The following is an 18,538-nucleotide window of genomic DNA, read 5'->3' as shown; positions in this document are numbered from 1 at the left end:
GCCTGTTGTTTTTTCATGGGTAGTAAACAGAGGGGCTGATGAAGTGAGCTGTAGCTCATGAAAGCTTATGCTCAAATAAATTGGTTAGTCTCTAAGGTGCCACAAGTACTCCTTTTCTTTTTGCGGATACAGACTAACACGGCTCTCACTCTGAAGACTAAGAATGGCAGGACTGTGTGGTTCCACCCAGAATGGCTAAAGGTAGCAAAACCTGCCACCAGAGGCATGCACTTGAGAGGGACTGCAAAGGGGTCTGTAACTGAGAATTCATCTAAGCAACCATTAAAGGAAAACAACAATATTTACAAATATTTGAAGAGTATATAAAACAAGCATGGAGAGGATTATTTAAGGTGGCTATAAAGCACTATAACTAGCAGTAAAAAGATTAAATTAAGCAAAAATTCAGGTAGAATATCAGATAAATCTTCCTGACCATGAAATCTATTAGGCTGTTTTCAGTTTTTCAAGAAAAATGGTAGAAGCCCCATCAAATTGAAAATTGAAAATTTGACTGGACAAAACAACTGAAAAATGTTATGTAAAGAACAATCCTATATTGGCCACCGGAGGTTAGACTAAATGACTATTTGGTCTTCTTCATTTCTGACTTCTCTAAATCTGTTGTTTTAATTACCTGAGGCATCTCACCTAACTGAAGCTACAGGTTTTATTTCGGGGGCAGGGAGTCAACTCAAGACTGTACTATGATTATACTTCTATCACATTTGCAAATTAGAAAAGTAAGTGAAATTTTTTTCAATCTACACTCAAAGAAGAGACATTTTTTATGAAAGGGAGACAGTGTGTAAGGTTTTTGATTTTTTAAAATCCTAATGTACAGTATATGTAATAGCTAAAAAGTAAAAGAAACAGTTGGTGATAAAATATGATGATGATCAGAAAAGTAGTCATGTAAATATGGCACCTTCTTACTCATCAGATCTGTCCGCTGTCTGTATTAAGATGTATTTGCTCATTTTTTCAGACAAAAATAGATTTGTATTCCTTTTTATTCCTTTTAGTCCCACAGAGTCAACAGAGGTGACAGAGAGAGAACTAGAGTCTATTCTGCCTGATAGATCAGCAACAGAATTGTTAAATAAATTCTGACTGAAAAAAAAATTAGTACTGATGATAATACATGAGTTATAGTTAACAATTTAGGTGGAGACTGAGGCACCAGCATTTAGAAAAAAAATCTCTCAAATTTGATCTGGAAGCCATTGAGACACGGAATTCCACAATGCAACTTTTACAGAGTCAGTTTGCAGAGTATACAGTGACTTCTCTTTAAAAAAGGAGAGCTTCTACTGAGATTGAAAACAGTGAATTTCCATCAAGGGGATCAGGAGAGCGATGTGCTTTCATTTCGGGTTCAGGAGGCAACACAAGTGACAAATAGTTACTTTATTTAGAGAGAAACAGCGTGCTGGTCTGCATTAGTCTGGAATCAGTTTTGCAGGAATGACAGTTAAAGAAGCCAGATGTTCAGATATTACAATGATGAGTGCAGCATAAATGCCTAGATACCTATGATTCCCTTAAAATAGATAAAGCACAGGAGATTACAGGAAGTGACCAAAGCAACCGGAAATGTAATATAAATGTAATATAAAATTTTTGCTAGCTTTGGGAAAGATTGTGGAGTACTGCAAAGTAACAAGGGACCCTGTATTTAAAATGATGGAAGTAAGAGACAAAGAAGAAAGCTACCAATCCAAAAAGTTTAAAATCTTTTACTGTATTGAAACTCTCTGAGGATGTGTGGTATGAGAATACATGGAAAAAACCTTGCTGATGACTGATAGTCAGAAGTACTCAGGCATGCAAAGGACATTTCAGTGGATGATGTACACTAGATATTAAAAAATCATTTGACAAGATTCCATTTCAGAAATAAGTGGTGAAGGCAAAGTGTTCATTAACAGGAAATAAAACAGGGAGAAAAGTTGGCTGAGTTAGGAAACACAGAAGTACCACATAAGGAAAGTTTACAAGTTTGAAAGAGAGTGAGCTGAGCATCTCAAAAATTAATTTTAAGACCCTTCTTGTTGCAAAGGGTACAGCTGCACTAAAGAAGCTAACACATATAGGGGTCACTTTATCAGAAGGGCAGAATGCCAAAGAGCAAAGATGATGATAGGACTTGATAAATACGATTCCTGCTTTAGTGCTTTCCATTGCTTTTGATATTTTTATTGGTTCTTTAATCAAATTATAACTCAATTGTAGATGTGAAAATGACTGGATAAATATCCTTCTGAAATGAACACAAAAATCTTTTAAAATAAATTGGTTAGAATTTTTGTTAATTTGAACATCACACCTGTAAGACTGACTTGGTTTGATAGCTTGTTGAGAAGCTGCCTGAGGCAGTTTTGACCTGGTTTTTTTGCCAATTAAAATTTTCAATTGAAAAAACATATAAAGCTCTTAACATTGAAAAAAATAGCAAATTCTGTGGCCTCTCAGTCAGTTGCTTTGGTGGCATTCTATTGGTTTTACACTTAGAAAATCTGAATAACATCTGAGAGACAGCTATTTTTGAAGGGATAGTGGAGAGATTTGAAATGAGTTCTAGATGCATCCAACAGTCCTTCTACTTTGTTGGAGGAAACCATTCCTCCACCCTCCTAATGTAATGTCTCCTTTTGATACCCATTCCCAAACACCAGGCTGGGAACCAGCAAAGGGAGAAATGTCATATTGAGAGCTGAGGCTGGGAGTTGGGGAAGAACTGGAATGAAACTGGCATTGAGATCAGACAGACCTGTTGCTAGGACCTCCAGCAATGCAAGGTTGTTGGGGAATGAGATGACATCAGCCTTCTACAATTGTGAGCTTGCTGAGTATGTTTGGGTACTTGATAAAAGAGGTGGAAGGACTCTTGTGTTTGGAGAAGGGAGAGCAGGTGAAAGGATAGAGAGGAGTGGAAGTAATAGTAATAGTAGTGGTCAGTTTCTCAGTGTAGAACAAAAAATACAAGAATTCTCAGTTTTCTCAGGGTTAAAGTGAAAACCAGAAAACTCATAGGGAAAGTCCTGGTTTGACATTATCTGAAATATTGTTTGTAATGTTGGGAACTATCCTACAAAGGAGAAGTGAATGTCTTGAATAATCTGATATTATAAAAATTGTTTGCTTGATCCAATACTGTGCTGGGCTCTATCCCAGAGGAAAGAGATTGTTGCCTTGAGGAATGTTATTCTCTTACATTATAAAGCAATTGTTAGACCTTTTCTATAATAATTAGGCACCCTTCAAAACAGCACATGTCAACACAGGTAACATCAAATCTGAATAATCTAAGTTATCAGGAAAAGTTGAGAGATCAGTTTGTTTTAATTGTAAGAAGGAAGACTTTAATGTAACATAATTCTTTTCTATGAAATTATGACAGAGATGAAAGGAGTCTATAGAGACAGAATGTTCATTATGGTACTGGGTTCAAAAGCATGATCCAAACCCAAGAAAATTAGGAGTAACTGAGAACTCCAGCATGTCTTAGGAGAGGTGTGGGCTAGTAGTTTGAGTCCAGGAGAAGAAAGCAGGAAATCCTTATTTCTATTTTAGGCTCTGACAATGACTTGTCTCATTGAGCAAATCACACAGGGTCAGATCCTGGCCCCTGCTCCATACAAATAGGCCAAAAAGCTGCCATAAGTGGGCAATTAAAGATTCTCTCAGCATTGAGGATGTGTTAGGGGCACGCCTGAGTGAGAGGGTGTATGTCTGGAATATGCTGCACTCTGGCAATTTTCCTCTGCTACAAAGGAATCTTTGGGCCAGTTGCAGCAAGCCAGTGTTGTTTAGAACATCAACCTCAGAATCAGGGATCTGTAAAAGAATCTTTTTTTAGCATCTTTCCTCAACTGTAAATGGGGAATCATTGAGTGGGGGGTCTTTCTAGTGGGGTCCCACATGGATCAGCTCTTGGCCACACACTATATAACATTTTTACGAATTACCTGGAAGAAAACTTAAAATCATCACAGATAAAATTTGCAGATGACACAAAAACTGGGAAAGTAATAAATAATTAAGAGGACAGGTCATTGATACTAGGCGATCTAGATTGATTGCTAAATTGGGTGCAAGCAAACAATATGTGTTTTAATATGGCTAAATGTAAATGTATACATCTAGGAACAAAAAATATAGGCCATACTTACAGGATGGGGACCTCTATCCTGGGAAGCAGTGACTGGACATGAGCTCCCAATGTGACACAGTGGTCAAAAGGGCTAATACGATCCTTGGATAAACAGGGGAATCTCAAGTAGGAGTAGAGAAGTTTTTTACCTTTGCGTTTGGCATTAGTGTGACTGCGTTCTGGTATCCATCATTCAAGAAGAATTTTGATAAACTGGAGAAGGTTCAGAGATGAGCCAGGAGACTGATTAAAGGATTAGAAAACATGCCTTACAGTGATGGAGTCAAGGAGCTCCATCTATTTAACTTAAAGAGAGGGCTTGGGGTGACTTGATTACAGTTTATAGGTACCTGCCTGGGGGACAAGCAGGTACCTTTGATAATAGGCTGTTCAATCTAGGTTTGACATGATCCAATGGTTGGAAGCTGAACCTAAACAAATTCAGATTGGAAATTAGGTGTAAATTTTTAACAGTGAGAGTTACTAATCATTGGAACAATTTACCAAGGGTCTTGGTGGATTCTCCGTTCTTGGCAATTTTAAAATCAAGATTGGATGCTTTTTTTTCTAAAAGATATAGTGTAGGAATTATTGTGGGGGAAGTTCTATAGCCTGTGTTTTGCAGGAAGTCAGACTAGATTATCACAAGGATCCCTCCTACCTTTGGAATCCAAAAACTATGCAAAGTGCCTACAGAGCACAGCTGAGCATTCAGCCCTTAATGTCTCTGAGCCTCAGCAATACGTGGCTAATAGTTAATTACCTACCTTACAGTGGTACTGCAAGGATTTCTGTAGATAATGTTGGTAAAATGATTTTATACTGAATAGCATTGTACAAATGCTAGGTCCTGCAAACTGTAATATACCTACAGAATAAATTCAGATGAGGAGATTGCAGCAAAGAGTTTAAATGAGATTACTGCATCTCTCAATCTTTTCTAAGAGGAGAAGGGATTGAGTAATCCTACGACAAAGCATGATGAAGATACAGAGATCAATATTAAAGTGCTGGTATGTTGGGTTGAAGCAGGGCTCACTGGAGCCAGATAATAGTCTTTTCCGGTTCCTCACATTTCCTATGATTTTTTTTTCAAATTGTGCTAATTTGGAAGTGAAATCTAAGCAGGTAGGCAGGACAGCAGGAAATAAATGCCAAGAAAATAAGCAAGTGGACAGTGCAGCAAAAGGGCAATGCCAGTGTATAATCAGACTCAAAGGGCAGCAAGGGTATAATGTAAGCTAGAAAGCAGGTGGAAAAGCAGAAAGGAAATGCTAGACACTCAGCAAGTCAATAAAGCAGTATCAAGCAATCAGCAGATGCACAAAGCAGCAGGACAGCAATTCCAGGAAGTCAACAGCTGCACACAACAGAAGGAGGACAGTATCAAGCACTCAAAAAAGGAGGCAGGACAGCAGGAAGTCAATGCCCACGTGCAATCTGATGTAAAGAGCAGTAAGAAATCAATGCAAGCCACTCAACAGATGGATAGGGCAAAATATAGTCAATGCCAGGCAATCAGGTGGTCAAGAGGGGAAAGCCGTACAATCAAGCAGAAGGCCAGGGCCTCAGGGGGGCAATGCTGAGCTGCCAGTAGGTAGACATAGCATAAAGAGAGCAATGAATGCCAGGCAATCCCTAGGTGGACAGGGGTAGCAAGAGGGCAATGTCCATTAATAATCAAATACTACTGCTGGCATGGAGAAAATGGAAGCCCGATAATAGGTTGGCAGCAGGATGACAATGCTTTTCAGGTACTGAAGGATAGTGTGAGAAAAACACTCTCTAATAACACCATTAGATTAACATAGTAAACCATGAAAATCCAATAGAGAACAGTACATAAATGGAAACAGCAGATGAATCTGAGCCCTAGTGCCTGGGGAGGCCACAGGACCCTCCTATTAACAGAACTATGCGAATCCACAAGGAAATCAAACAAATGGGAAAAATGAGCCTGAAAGCTGTTTCTGATGATTAAAACAAAAAACAAAAAACCAGCAAAGAATTAGTTTGGAAATGATTGGCTGGAATTGAAGATGTTGCTTACCCCTCTCTGGAGCCCAGAAAATGGGAATGTTGGGAATTTCTGCAGCAGAAAAACAGAAGAGAAAAGGGATTTCTGACTCCCCGTCTGAGGAAAAGCAGGTCAATTTAGGGCTTGGTGAATTGTTTTGGGCAAAATAAGAACTGGTCTGAATCTCTGCCTCTCTCTGGAACCAAGCCTTTATTGAGGTCTGAGAAAGGTTTAAGAAGTCCACACCACTTTCATCTCATGATATCCCACCTCTACTTCCAAGAACCACACTTACCTCTAGTGCAGGCTGTGCAAGTGGAGATAGGAGACAGCATCAAGAGCTCACTCCCATATCCACTGCAAGACAGCTAGTGAGGACAGACACCAGTGCACAAGGCTGATGCAGTTCATTTTATGGGATACATTAAAGAGGTTCATTAACCCCAACTCACCTCTAGCAAAGGCTGGTATTTTAAGTTGTCCAGATAATCACTTCCCATCCTAGGAAGCATCAGTCTTTGTGGGAATGGCCCTTTTCTTCTCCAAAAGCAACTGCTGTGTTTGGGGAGATTCAGCAACGCCTTCACTGTACCTTGATGAGGCTATTCTCTTGCAACTCAGGGGCTCTCTGGGGCATCACTTATATTTGCATCTCAAAGTATGTTTCAGATATTTCACCAGCAGTTTGGTTTCAAAAACACACTTTAAAAATCTGAGACGTAAGTGCTAAGAAAGTCACAGAAGCAACCAGACCCAGTGGAAATACAACTGCATCTTTTCATCTCGTTGCTGTAGCTGCTTGCCAGATTGGCGTGGGGATTTGACTGAGAATTATGAGGACCTGCCTGGGGAGGGATGAAGGGGACCACAGACTGATCTACAGTTCAGCAGGACACCTACATCCCTCTCCTCAGCCCTCCAAATTACATCCCCTTAAGATAAGGGTGAGCAGGCAAATTTGGGTGAGGGAGAGGCTATACCTGAGGGAACATAGGAAAATTCTCACTATAGGCTTGAAGGTTCAAAGAAGTATCCACACTTTCATATATTTATCCAAACCTCCAAAATAGACAGTTACCTTTTCCGTAACTGGTGTTCTTCAAGATGTGTTGCTCATATTCATTCCACATTAGGTGTGTGTGCTCGCCACATGCACTGGTGCCGGAAGTTTTTCCCTCAGCAGTATCCTTAATGGAGTTACTCTGGTGCTTTCTGGAGCGACGCCCATATGGCGTGGTATAAGGGGCCCTGCTGGCTCCCCGCACTCTCATTTCTTTCTTGCCAGAAACTCCAACAGTGGGGAAGGAGGGCGGGTCGTGGAATGGACTTGAGCAATACATCTCGAGGAACACCAGTTATGGAAAAGGTAACTGTCTGTTCTTCTTAGAGTGTTTGCTTACGTCCATTCCACATTAGGTGACTCCCAGCAGTTCCCGTGGAGGCGGGTAGGAGTTCATGGCTGCGCAGACTGTAATACAGCTCTGCCAAACCCAGAGCTCTCTCTGGCTTGCTGAGTGATGGCATACTGAGACGTGAACGTGTGGACTGAGGACCACATCGCGGCTCTACAGATGACCTGGATTGGGATGTGCGCCAGGAAGGCTGCCAAAGATGCCTGCGCTCTAGTCGAATGGGCCCTAATGATTGGCGGCAGTGGGACCTTTGCTTGCACATAACAGGTCTTTATGCAAGAGGTGATCCAGTTGGAAATCCTCTGTGAAGAAACTGGAAGGCCCTTCATCCTATCTGCCATAGTGATGAAGAGCTGGGTGGATTTACAGAAAGGCTTGGTACACTCCAAGTAAAAAGCCAGGGTCCTCCAGCCATCCAGCACGTGCAGATGCCTCTCCCTGACAGTCTTGTGCAGCTTGGGACAAATACTGGCAGGAATACGTCCTGGCTCATGTGGAAGGAAGATATCACCTTTGGCAGGAAGACTGGTGGGGCTGCAGCTGGACCTTGTCCTTACAAAACACTGTGTAAGGCAGTTTCGAGATCAAGGCCTTAATCTCTGACTTGTCTCGCGAACATCACTGCCACCAGGAAAGCGACCCTCCAGGACAAGTAGGAAAGGGAGCAGGGGCCCAGCGGCCCAAAAGGCAGGCTGGTGAGCCTGGAGAGGACCAGGTTAAGGTCCCACTGCAGGACAGGGGCGTGTACCTGAGGATAAAGCCTCTTGAGGCCCTTCAGGAACCTGACAGTCATGTCATGAGACAAGACCATCTGACCTTGGATCGGCTGGTGGAACGTGGAGATGGCCGCAAGGTACACTCTGATGGAAGAATGTGCCAGACCCTGGGTCCTGAGCTGCAGTAAGTAGTCCAAGATGCACTGCACTGTAGAACGTGAGGGAGAAATGCTGACGCCCAGTGGGAAAACCCCATCCTCTTGGCCAGGTAAGTTAGTCTCATGGATGGCTTCCTACTTCCGAAGAGGACCTGCTGGACCTCCTCTGAGCAGGTACGCTCCTCCAGGTTCAACTACAGAGCATCCAAGTCGAGAGGTGTAGAGACTCGAGGCTGGGGTGTAGGAGCCAACCGTGATCCTGTGACAGCAGGTCCAGATGGTAGAGAAGGGGCCAGGGAGGGGCCACCGCCATGTTCATGAGCGTGCTGAACCAGTGCTGGCGAGGCCACGCAGGGGTGATAACGGTATCCTGTGCCTTGTCCATCTTGATCTTTACTAGGACCCGGCTGACCAGAGGCATCAGAGGGAACAGGTACATCAGACCCTCAGCCCACGACAGGAAGAAGGCATTGGAGAGGGAGCCCTTGCTCAGGCCCTGCCAGGAGCAAAACCAATGGCACTTTCTGTTTCACCTGGTGGCAAATAGATCTACTTGTAAAAAAACGAGGAGAACTTGTGGCACCTTAGAGACTAACAAATTTATTTGGGCATAAGCTTTTGTGGGCTAAAAGCTCTCCTCTTTCTTTTTGCTGATATAGACTAACATGGCTACCACCCTGAGATCTACTTGTGGAGTTCCCCACCTCTGGAAGATCATGCAGGACACCTCCGGGTGGAGCAACCACTCGTGATAAGAGGAGAAGTCCCTGCTGAGGTGAGCTACTAGGGCATTCCTGATGCCAGGGTGGTGACCAGCTTCCAGATGCAGAAGTCCCAGAGATGGAGAGCCTCTTGGCAGAGAGCTGATGAGCACATTCCTCCTTGCCTGTTGATGTAGAACATCGAAGCCATATTGCCCATCAGGACTCTCACCATTTTGCTGTGAAGGAGAGGATGCCAGAGCCGCACCCCTACAGATACTGCTGAAGGAAAAACTTCTGGCACCGGTGCATGGGGTGAGCACACCCCTAATGTGGAATGGACATGAGCAAGCACTCGAAGAACTTATAAAATTCGCCCATCTCTCATTCCAGAGTCCCTATTTGGACATTGCTGTGCCCCAATTTTCTTGGAGTCATATCAAAGGCAGTAAATTCAAAGGAATGGACAAAAAGACTCTAAAAAGATGACAACGAATGCCAGTAATTGGAATTCCATCCTCCTCCCTGAAGTTGTCTTGTCACTCTGCATTATTTCTTCTATCCTTTCTATCAGCCAAATCAGCATCTTCTTCTCTCAATCTCCACCCCACTAATGGAACCAGAGTCCTCTCCTTCAACTTCAATCCAACTGACAGAATAAGCACTCTCTTTCTTTCTCAACCTCTGTTGGGATCAGGACTCTTTTTCCAGCTGCCAAACTTGCACTCACCAATGGGATCAACATCCTCCACGGTTTCCAAACTCCTTCACAATGATGGAGTAAAGCCCTCTCCCTGCTTCCCAATCTCTGTCCTCCACATCCCATAGTCCTATAGTACAGGATTTCTCTGAGCCTCCTAACCTCCATTACCAGACCCTAAAAAGAATTGGTGCTTTCTTGAAGGCTCCTAACCTCAGTTCTTGCAATATAATTGTTGCCTTTGCTTGACTTCCAACTTGCATCCCATCCTCACTAACTGAATTAGGGTCTTTTCTCCTACCTGCCAGCTTTCATCTCCTTTTATTGAGTCAGCACTCTCCCCCTCGTGTCATGGCTTCCCTGGCTTTCTACTTTACAATGGTATCTCTTTTGGCCACGTATTATATCCATTGTTTTATCCTGGTCATTGTAAATTCCACTTCAACCGCTTCTAATACAAAGCATGAAGTACTTTTTTACATGTAGTCAGCCACCTATGCATCGATTTCATACAGCATGATTGAAAAATACCTACATCCCATTTTGGATAGGTAATATAAGCAATAACAAATCTTTATCTCTTCTCCAAACTGCAGAGAACCTCAGAAGCAGGAGAAAGATGCACTAGTTGTATTGTGTGGTGCTGAGCCAAGATTTGGGAAACTCAGAAAAGTCACAAAGCCAGTATCCACAGGGATTTGCTGTACATCCTTATGCAGCAGGGTTTGTGAGCATGGTAAGGCAGTGACAGGCTGTAGCTGATGGGTCAGGGTCTACTGGCCACAGAATGGAATGTCTTCCTTATCCTGTCCAAAACAACTCCCCAATATCAAGCACTGTTACTTGGGTTTGGAAAATGGTAGAGGAAAATGTAGCCTAAGAAAGAATCAAGAGTAACCAGTAATATGATAGGATAAGTAAGGGGCACACACTAGTCAATTATAGTTTGCTGTAAGCAATGGAACCAGAGTAGCTGTTAATATTGTACAGTAAAAATGATACTCAGAATACCTGCTGGCAGCTTCAGCAGCTCATGTGATATCATGAATAGATGTGGCCAGAGTTAGTTGCATTGCATCATAAACACAATGGCTAGCATCTTTTCTTTAAGGGGGAGATTCTACCCAAGACTTCAGTGGGAATGAGCGAGAACAAATGACTCTTAGGAAACCATAAACAAACTTTAATATATGAAGCAACTGAACAGGGTTAGACAATGAAATGTAAGAAATGGAAAGAGGTTTGAAATGTGGATAATATAATAATAAAAGGAGTAATTTAGGATTATATACATCATGCTTAGATAATCATATTCCTAAATATATGGGACAGAGTTAGGCTTTGATGGAAAAAGCCTGGAAGTTATCAGTCAGATCACAAGATGTGATAATGGTCACACATGGTCTACTGAAGGTTTTATAAAATATTTATTTTCTTCCCCACTATCAACAAGAGTTTCACAATTTGAGAAGGAAAGAACAGTCCCTGTGAACACAACCACAAGTGCCTAATTAGCAGAAAACATTTTAGCACATGAATTTTTTTTGTATAATATTTATAGGGAATAATAAAGGCAGGGTGATTAATGACCTACAGCTGAGATGCTAATATTTCCTTGAACACAAATAGAAGCACACTACTGTCTTTGCCCTGCCTAGTCTTTCTCCTAACTGTGGTGGTAAGAGAGTTCTGACGGGTAAAAGGGAAGGATTACATGAGAAAACAATACTCTGATGCTGGAATTCTCCCCAAGCCCCCAAATAACAACAAAATGCACAACCGAGGAGATATTTTGTTAACGGGTTTGGTTCAAAAATGTTTCACTTCTGTATTTTGTATACCTTTAAAGTAAACTTTTGCCTCCTAGTCCTTATCTTTTTAATTTTCCCTCATATAGAAGTCTTCTATGTCTCTGCTCTTTTTTGCTTCCTTTCTCTAGACTGTTTCTATTTCTGTTATATCCTTTTTGAGAAGGTGTGACGAGAACAGAACACAGTACAAGGGTGACATTTAATTACTTAGCAGATTTTTAGTATTATTCTCTATGTTTTTCATAACACAATGTAATATCTTATTCACTTCTTTGGCCACTGTGCAATGAGCAGATGTTTTGACTGAACTATCCACAATGACGTTTAGAACAAAGATCCAAAAGACCTGTTCAAGACTAAAAGTCCAGCAATATGGTCTTTGTGGTAAACATCTTGTTCTTCCCCTCCTCCATTTCTCCATAACTGTAAGAATCTATCAAAGAGCTTTTAAAGTTTATATATATATAAAAATGAAATAGATGGATTACTTTGCATGTTTTGTACTTGGTACTAAAATAAGAGAATAGTAAGTGAGGAGTAAACAGATTGTAGGATAGATTGTACTTGAATACACAGAGTAACAAATAATGTTACTCACAATGATAGAAACTAGAGAAGGAAAACTCTTGTCCGTTCTCCTTGCCAGTACAGATTGTTCTCTATAACACAGTTTTCAGTGCTTTCTCTAATCCAGTTGTAAAAGAGCAAAATAAAGAGGTTTCTAACATTTCCCATGGGAGGCTATTCACAGGAAATAGGAAAAGTTTCCTGATATGCAGTCTACATTTTCTTTTAATTTCATACATTACTGTTTACAATGTCCTAGCTAATGATTATATATATCATGTCAAGGCTGCATAATATAGCAGATATAGCATACTAGGTAAAACACCTCTAGTGCTATCCATTGTAGCTGGAATTGCTCTCTGAAGGACCAATCTTCCAATACGAGGAATCACTACATTTTGTTATAAAAGAATAAGAGAGAATAGAGAAAAGGGTCTCCTGGAGTTCTACCATATGGAGTAACAGGACCCAAGCCCCTAATCTACTGCAAATCCTCTACATTTTAGTCCTTCCCTTTTTGATAAGGGGGGGGGGTGGTGACACGAGGACCCAGAGTGTAGAAAATTGTGTCTGCTGGTGGTGCATATGTATTCCCTCTCAGGAGAAAAGGTGAGAGGAGATAACAGAAAGCAGCAGGAGCTGCAGGGAGAGAGAGGAGGAGGAGCCTCTTATGTACCTCTCTAGCACCCCCAGGAGCCTGGACTCATTAACACCAGCTTCTCAGGGAGCTTCCTGTTTCCTGTTGCTTCCCTGAACCCACTTGAGGAGAACAGGCAGTCAACTGAAGTAGTAGGAGCCAGTTAGGCCCTTAAGACGCTGATATCTTCCCTCACTCAGGCCCTGCTATCAGCCTGTTTGTCTGTCCCCTTCAACTGAGTGTTGAGAGCCCACTATAGCACAGAACAGCAGTCATGAATGAAAGAAGAAAATACCCCTCTGGGGCAGCATTCAGAAAAAGAAAGTAAGCAAAGGAAGCTTTTCCATCTAAGCAGGAAAGAGCTCTCCTGAGATACATAGACACAAATGTTCATGGTGAGCCTTCCGGCCTCAGTAAGGATGTGAGTGGTGAGGAGATGCCTGATATTCCAGTTAGTCAGAGTGCAGGTGACCTGGCAGCTACTGCAGCATCAATATCTCCATCTCAAATGGATGTAACCATGCACATTCCTGAAGAAAAGTGTAGATCAGAGAAGAGTGTGGTGGAGGCACAAGAAACAGCTGCTGCTGAGTTTAGTTCCTTAAGTCTAGATGATCCAGGACTGTGGACCCACTTGAGCAGTATCCTGAGGGACTTCCTTGTACTGCACAGGCCACAGCAAGTGAAAAACTTCATGTTCCCCAAAGACAATGAAAATAGAAGTGTCCATCCAACACATTACTGGCATGAAATCCCCAATGGTGACAAAGTGGAGAGGCCATGGCTTATGTACTCAAAAACCCAGAATGCTGCATACTGTTTTTGTTGCAAACTCTTCCAGTCTAATGTTCCAGCCACACTGGGTTCTACAGGAACAAAGGACTGGAAAAATCTGGCTAGAAATCTGGCATGCCATGAGAAGGCAGCAAATCACCAGAGAGCATTCCATAGGTGGAAAGAGCTTGAGGTGAGACCAAGGTTAAAGGGCACCATAGATGATCAGCATCAAGAGAAGATTGCATCAGAGTCTCTTTACTGGCAAAACGCTCTGAAAAAGCTCATTGCCATTGTGAGAATGCTTGCTACCCAAAACCTAGCACTGCGTGGCACTTCAAATCAGCAGTAAGTGCCAAACAATGGAAACTTCCTTAAAATTGTGAAACTGATGGCTTTGAGTTTGATGCTATACTCTAGGAGCATCTAAGAAGAGTCACCACCCAAGAAATGTTTCAGAGTAGCAGCCGTGTTAGTCTGTATTCGCAAAAAGAAAAGGAGTACTTGTGGCACCTTAGAGACTAACAAATTTATTTGAGCATAAGCTTTCGTGAGCTACAGAATGCATCCGATGAAGTGAACTGTAGCTCACGAAAGCTGATGCTCACCCAAGAAATGTACACACACCACTACCTTGGAAAAACAATTCAAAATGAGATCATACAGTTCCTGGTAACAAAAGTCAAACAGAAGATTGTGGCAGATCTGAAATCAGCAAGATATTCCTCTGTTAGTTTGAACTGCACACCTGACATCAGCCATACAGAACAAATGACTTGAATGCATTTTGTAACAACAACAGAACCTAGTGAAAATGTCCCTGCAATGGTGACTGTCAGAGAGCACTTTCTAGAATATATTGACATTGATGATACTACAGGAGCTGGTATGACAAATGTGCTTCTTAAAAAGCTGGAATATACGAGAATTGCGATAGCTGACATGAGAGATCAGGGCTATGATAATGGTGCCAACATGACAGGAAAGAACAGAGGAGTGCAGACACAGATCAGAGAGTTAAACCATCAAGCTTTTTTTGTCCCATGCAATTCTCATTCATTGAACTTGGTGATCAGTGATGCAGCATCAGTTTCTAGTGAGGCTGCTGAATTTTTTAATGTTATTCAAAGCATCTATATATTTTTCTCTGCATCAATTCAACGATGGCAAATTTTGAAGCAACATATGGGAACATCCTCTCTGACACTGAAACCAGAGTGCCACACGATGGGAAAGTAGAGTGGAGGCGATAAAGCCTATCAAACACCAAATTGGGAAGATAGATGATGCCATAGTTGCCATTATGGAGGATAATGCTATGACAGGAACTGTTTGTGGGAGAACAGTGGCAGAGGGAAATGGAATCACCAGAAACATACATAACTTCAAATTTCTCTGTGGCTTAGTGTTGTGGCATGACATACTGTTTGAAATAAATGTTGTAAGCAAGAGATGCCAAGGTGTTGACCTTGATCTATCTGGAGCAATGGAACAACTAGAGAAAGCAAAGTCATACCTACAGACGTACCGGTCAGATGAGGGATTTCAAAAAGTTCTGAAGAGCGCACAGAAGCTGGCAGAGGAACTTCACACTGAAGCTATTTTCCCATCCATTCAAGAATACAAGAGTCAGACATTTTGATTACAAAGCACGGGATTATCCCATAAGAGACCCCAAACAACAATTCAAAGTTGAATTCTTTAGCCAGGTGCTAGATTGTGCAATACAGTCAGTTGAAGAACGTTTCATGCAGCTCAAGGAACACAGCAGTATATTTGGAATGTTGTATGATATTCCAAAACTCCTCACTATACCTGAAGAAGACCTATACCAGCAATGCAGGGCACTAGAGACAGTGTTGACAAAGGATGACATGCACGGTATTGATGCAAGTGATTTAGGTGATGAACTGAAAGCCCTTTCAAGATACATTTCAGCAGGATCAACTCCAAAGGCTGTTCTGGAATATAGGTGCACAAATAAGATGACAGCCCTCTTTCCAAATGCTTTTGTGGCTCTGCACATACTTCTAACACTTCCTGTAACAGTTGCCAGTGGAGAAAGCAGCTTCTCCAAGCTGAAGTTAATAAAAACACATCTACGCTCCACAATGACATAGGAGAGGCTGGTTGGCCTTGCAACCATCTCAGTAGAGCATGAGCTGGCCCACACTGTGGACCTTCAGGATGCAGTTCAAATCTTTGCAACCAAGAAGGCATGGAAAGGCATGGAAAGGCATGGCACACTTCGATTATGCAAACAGATAAAAATGCCAGTGTTTACTATGCAGACAAGAAAAGTTACATTTGCTGTTCAGGCATTTGAAAGTTAAGCGTTACTTAAAACTTTTGAACAAGGCATTTTAAGTTGTTAGTTCTCTTTTATTGGGGTAGGTAGCAGAGCAGTACCATGAGAGGAGTAGAACAGGAAGAAGGCAGAATTGAGACCTTTCAAAGTTTTGGCCCAAGCGAGGCGTCATTTGAGCTCCCCGCCTCAGGAGCCAAAATGTTGTGGGCTGGCCCTGCCTCTCTCACACAGGGAGGATGACCGACCAACCCTACCCTCCCTGCTGGGCACTCTTTCCCCTCCATGCCTGGCTGGGACCCATCTCTCCTGGTAGCTGGAACTGCATCTTCCTGAGGCAACACATGGGGTGGGGGCATGCAGGGTCACATGTTCCCCCTGCCCCCAAGATTCATGCCAGGATTCACACCAGAATGTGGCCAGCAGCAGCCTTTCCGCACTGTGTGGGAGGGAAGGGACAGGAGCGGCTTCCAGCCGCACGGGATGAGGATGGGGTAAAGGGATGACCTGGCCCATGTCTTTGCAGAGCTCTAGGCTGCTGCTGGCCACAGAAATAACCCAGTTGCCTCTGGCCCCTGGGTAGAGCACACGTAGGAAAGGGTTAAACCCTAAGAATGCATTGTGCTCCAGGGAACCTGACTGCAGGGCTTCAGCATGGCTCAGCAGGGGAGGGTGCCTAAGGGACGGAGTAGTCCCCCGATCCCGGGGGAAAGACCCAGGGCTGGGTGAAGAAGGTGCTAAGCCCCTGCCTGGGGAGTTTCTGTGGAGTCTGCAGGTTTGAGACGTGAACAGGCTAGAAATCGCTTCCTCTCCACACCATTCCATAGGTTAGCTGAGGGGCAGAGATGCTTCTCTGTGCCAGTGCGGTGTGGAGCTTTGGCACATGCAGGGCTCGGTGCCTCCTGGCCAGTGCCCCGGTCCGGAGGGTCTTTGGCTTTCCTGGGGTGTCGGCAGTGGGGGAAGGAAGGAGCCTGCCGGCCAGGCTGTTGGTGAGCTGAACGCACCGACCAGGGGCTGGTTCTCTGCACAGCGCTGAGAGTGGGACATGCCCCACTGGGGGGGAATATGGAGGAGCAGTGGGGCTGGAGTGGGGGGGAAGGGGCAAAGCAGGGAAAGGACACGGAGTGGAGGAGCATGTAAAAGGCTGATCGGTGGGCAGCAGAGGCAACACGTAACTGGCCGCTGCCTGGTGCCTGCCTCCACTTACCAACCACCACAGCTCACAGTGCGCAGCCAGTGCTGGATGGAAATGGGATGGGGTGACAGGGCCCTGCTGGCCAAGAGACAGCACGCAGCAGGGTCTGCGCTGACAGACCAGCGGGGGAGCGGCTGGCCCAATGCACTGCATCTTTCCCCCACCTCCAGCCTCGCACCCTTCCCCATTGTCGGCAACTGGACCACCCCACTCACCACTGGTGTGCAGGCGGCTGGCGAGCAGGGATCTGGCCAGCAGCAGGACCCACCAGTACTGTGGGTGGGAGGGAAGACAGAAAATATGGGACACGGGACACCTGCAGGAGGGCTTAAATATGGGACTGTCCCTTTAAAAACTGGTCACCCTTAGTATGTCTCCCTCCACATTTGATTGCAGGAAAAGAAAGAACCCTTGGCAGCAAGACCCTGTAGCCCAGCAGTTTGATTCAAACTCTCCTGCACAATAGAACATCCACTAGTTTTGATGCTCCAGAAAGCACTGCCGGGATTTCAGAAGCACAGAGCACTCTTAAGGCTTGGCTACACTTACATTTTATAGCGCTCTAACTTGCTGGCTCAAGAGTGTGAAAAATCACCCCCCCTGAGCACAGCACGTCAGAGCGCTTTAAAGTGCTAGTGTAAACAGGCTCCCTGCACTTGGAGCTAATCCCCTCGTGGAGGTGGATTACCAGGAGTGCTGGAAGAGCTCTCTCCCAGCGCTCTTGCAGGACCACACTCGCACTTCAAAGCGCTGCTGCGGGAGCGCTCCCGAGACAGTGCTTTCAAGTTTCCAGTGTAGCCATGCAGAAATACCAGGATAGTCTCAGATAGCAAGTAAGTATGAATGGAGGCAAAACTTACCCAAAAGGACTGCTTCCAGACAACAGTGCCCATTTTAGTTATTCTTTTATTCATGTATGTGAATACCTCAGAATAAATACTATAAATACCTATAAATACTTCAGAATTTCAGACTTTCACATAAGAAACAAATACAAGCAAAATGGCCCTGATTCTCCATTGCATTGCATCTTGGGTAGTCGTTTACACCTGTGCCATGTGACAGCAAAGAGGGAGTGAGACACAACCAAATAAAATAGTAGCATTTTACACCCACTTTGCATTCCTGCAAGAGGCTGCACAAGGTGTAAACCAGTGAAAAATCAAGCCCAATATTTGTAATCTCCTTAATTCCAAAACAGTATCACCACTTAAAGAATGTGGCTAATCACCAGTGATTTGCACTGCAAGGGTTGAAGGTTTCAACAAGCACACTGAATCCTGTGCTAACCTACACATTTTATAAGTGAGCACTGCAAGATCCTACCCCTTTTCCTATAATGTGCAAGCTTTTACGCAGCGTTTTACTCCCAGATCCTCCTCCCAACTC

General features: G+C 43.5%; 1 protein-coding gene across 21 annotated transcripts in view; it reads right to left on the bottom strand.

Annotated features, from left to right (window-relative positions):
* The window catches only part of GPHN (gephyrin), a 590,200-nt gene that overhangs the window by 250,549 nt on the left and 321,113 nt on the right, over window positions 1-18,538 (bottom strand). For 10 of the 21 annotated variants that reach the window (XM_073348373.1, XM_073348352.1, XM_073348355.1 and 7 more), the window contains exon 5: window positions 6,207-6,245. The exons of the other annotated variants lie outside the window; for them this stretch is intronic. In XM_073348373.1, coding sequence (XP_073204474.1) covers window positions 6,207-6,245 — 39 coding nt within the window. The remainder of the gene's footprint in view (window positions 1-6,206; window positions 6,246-18,538) is intronic. 21 annotated transcript variants of the gene reach the window in all.

This window comes from Lepidochelys kempii, chromosome 6 (assembly GCF_965140265.1).
Source record: "Lepidochelys kempii isolate rLepKem1 chromosome 6, rLepKem1.hap2, whole genome shotgun sequence".
Taxonomy (NCBI): Eukaryota; Metazoa; Chordata; order Testudines; family Cheloniidae; genus Lepidochelys; species Lepidochelys kempii.
This window is presented reverse-complemented; position numbering and strand designations above follow the sequence as displayed.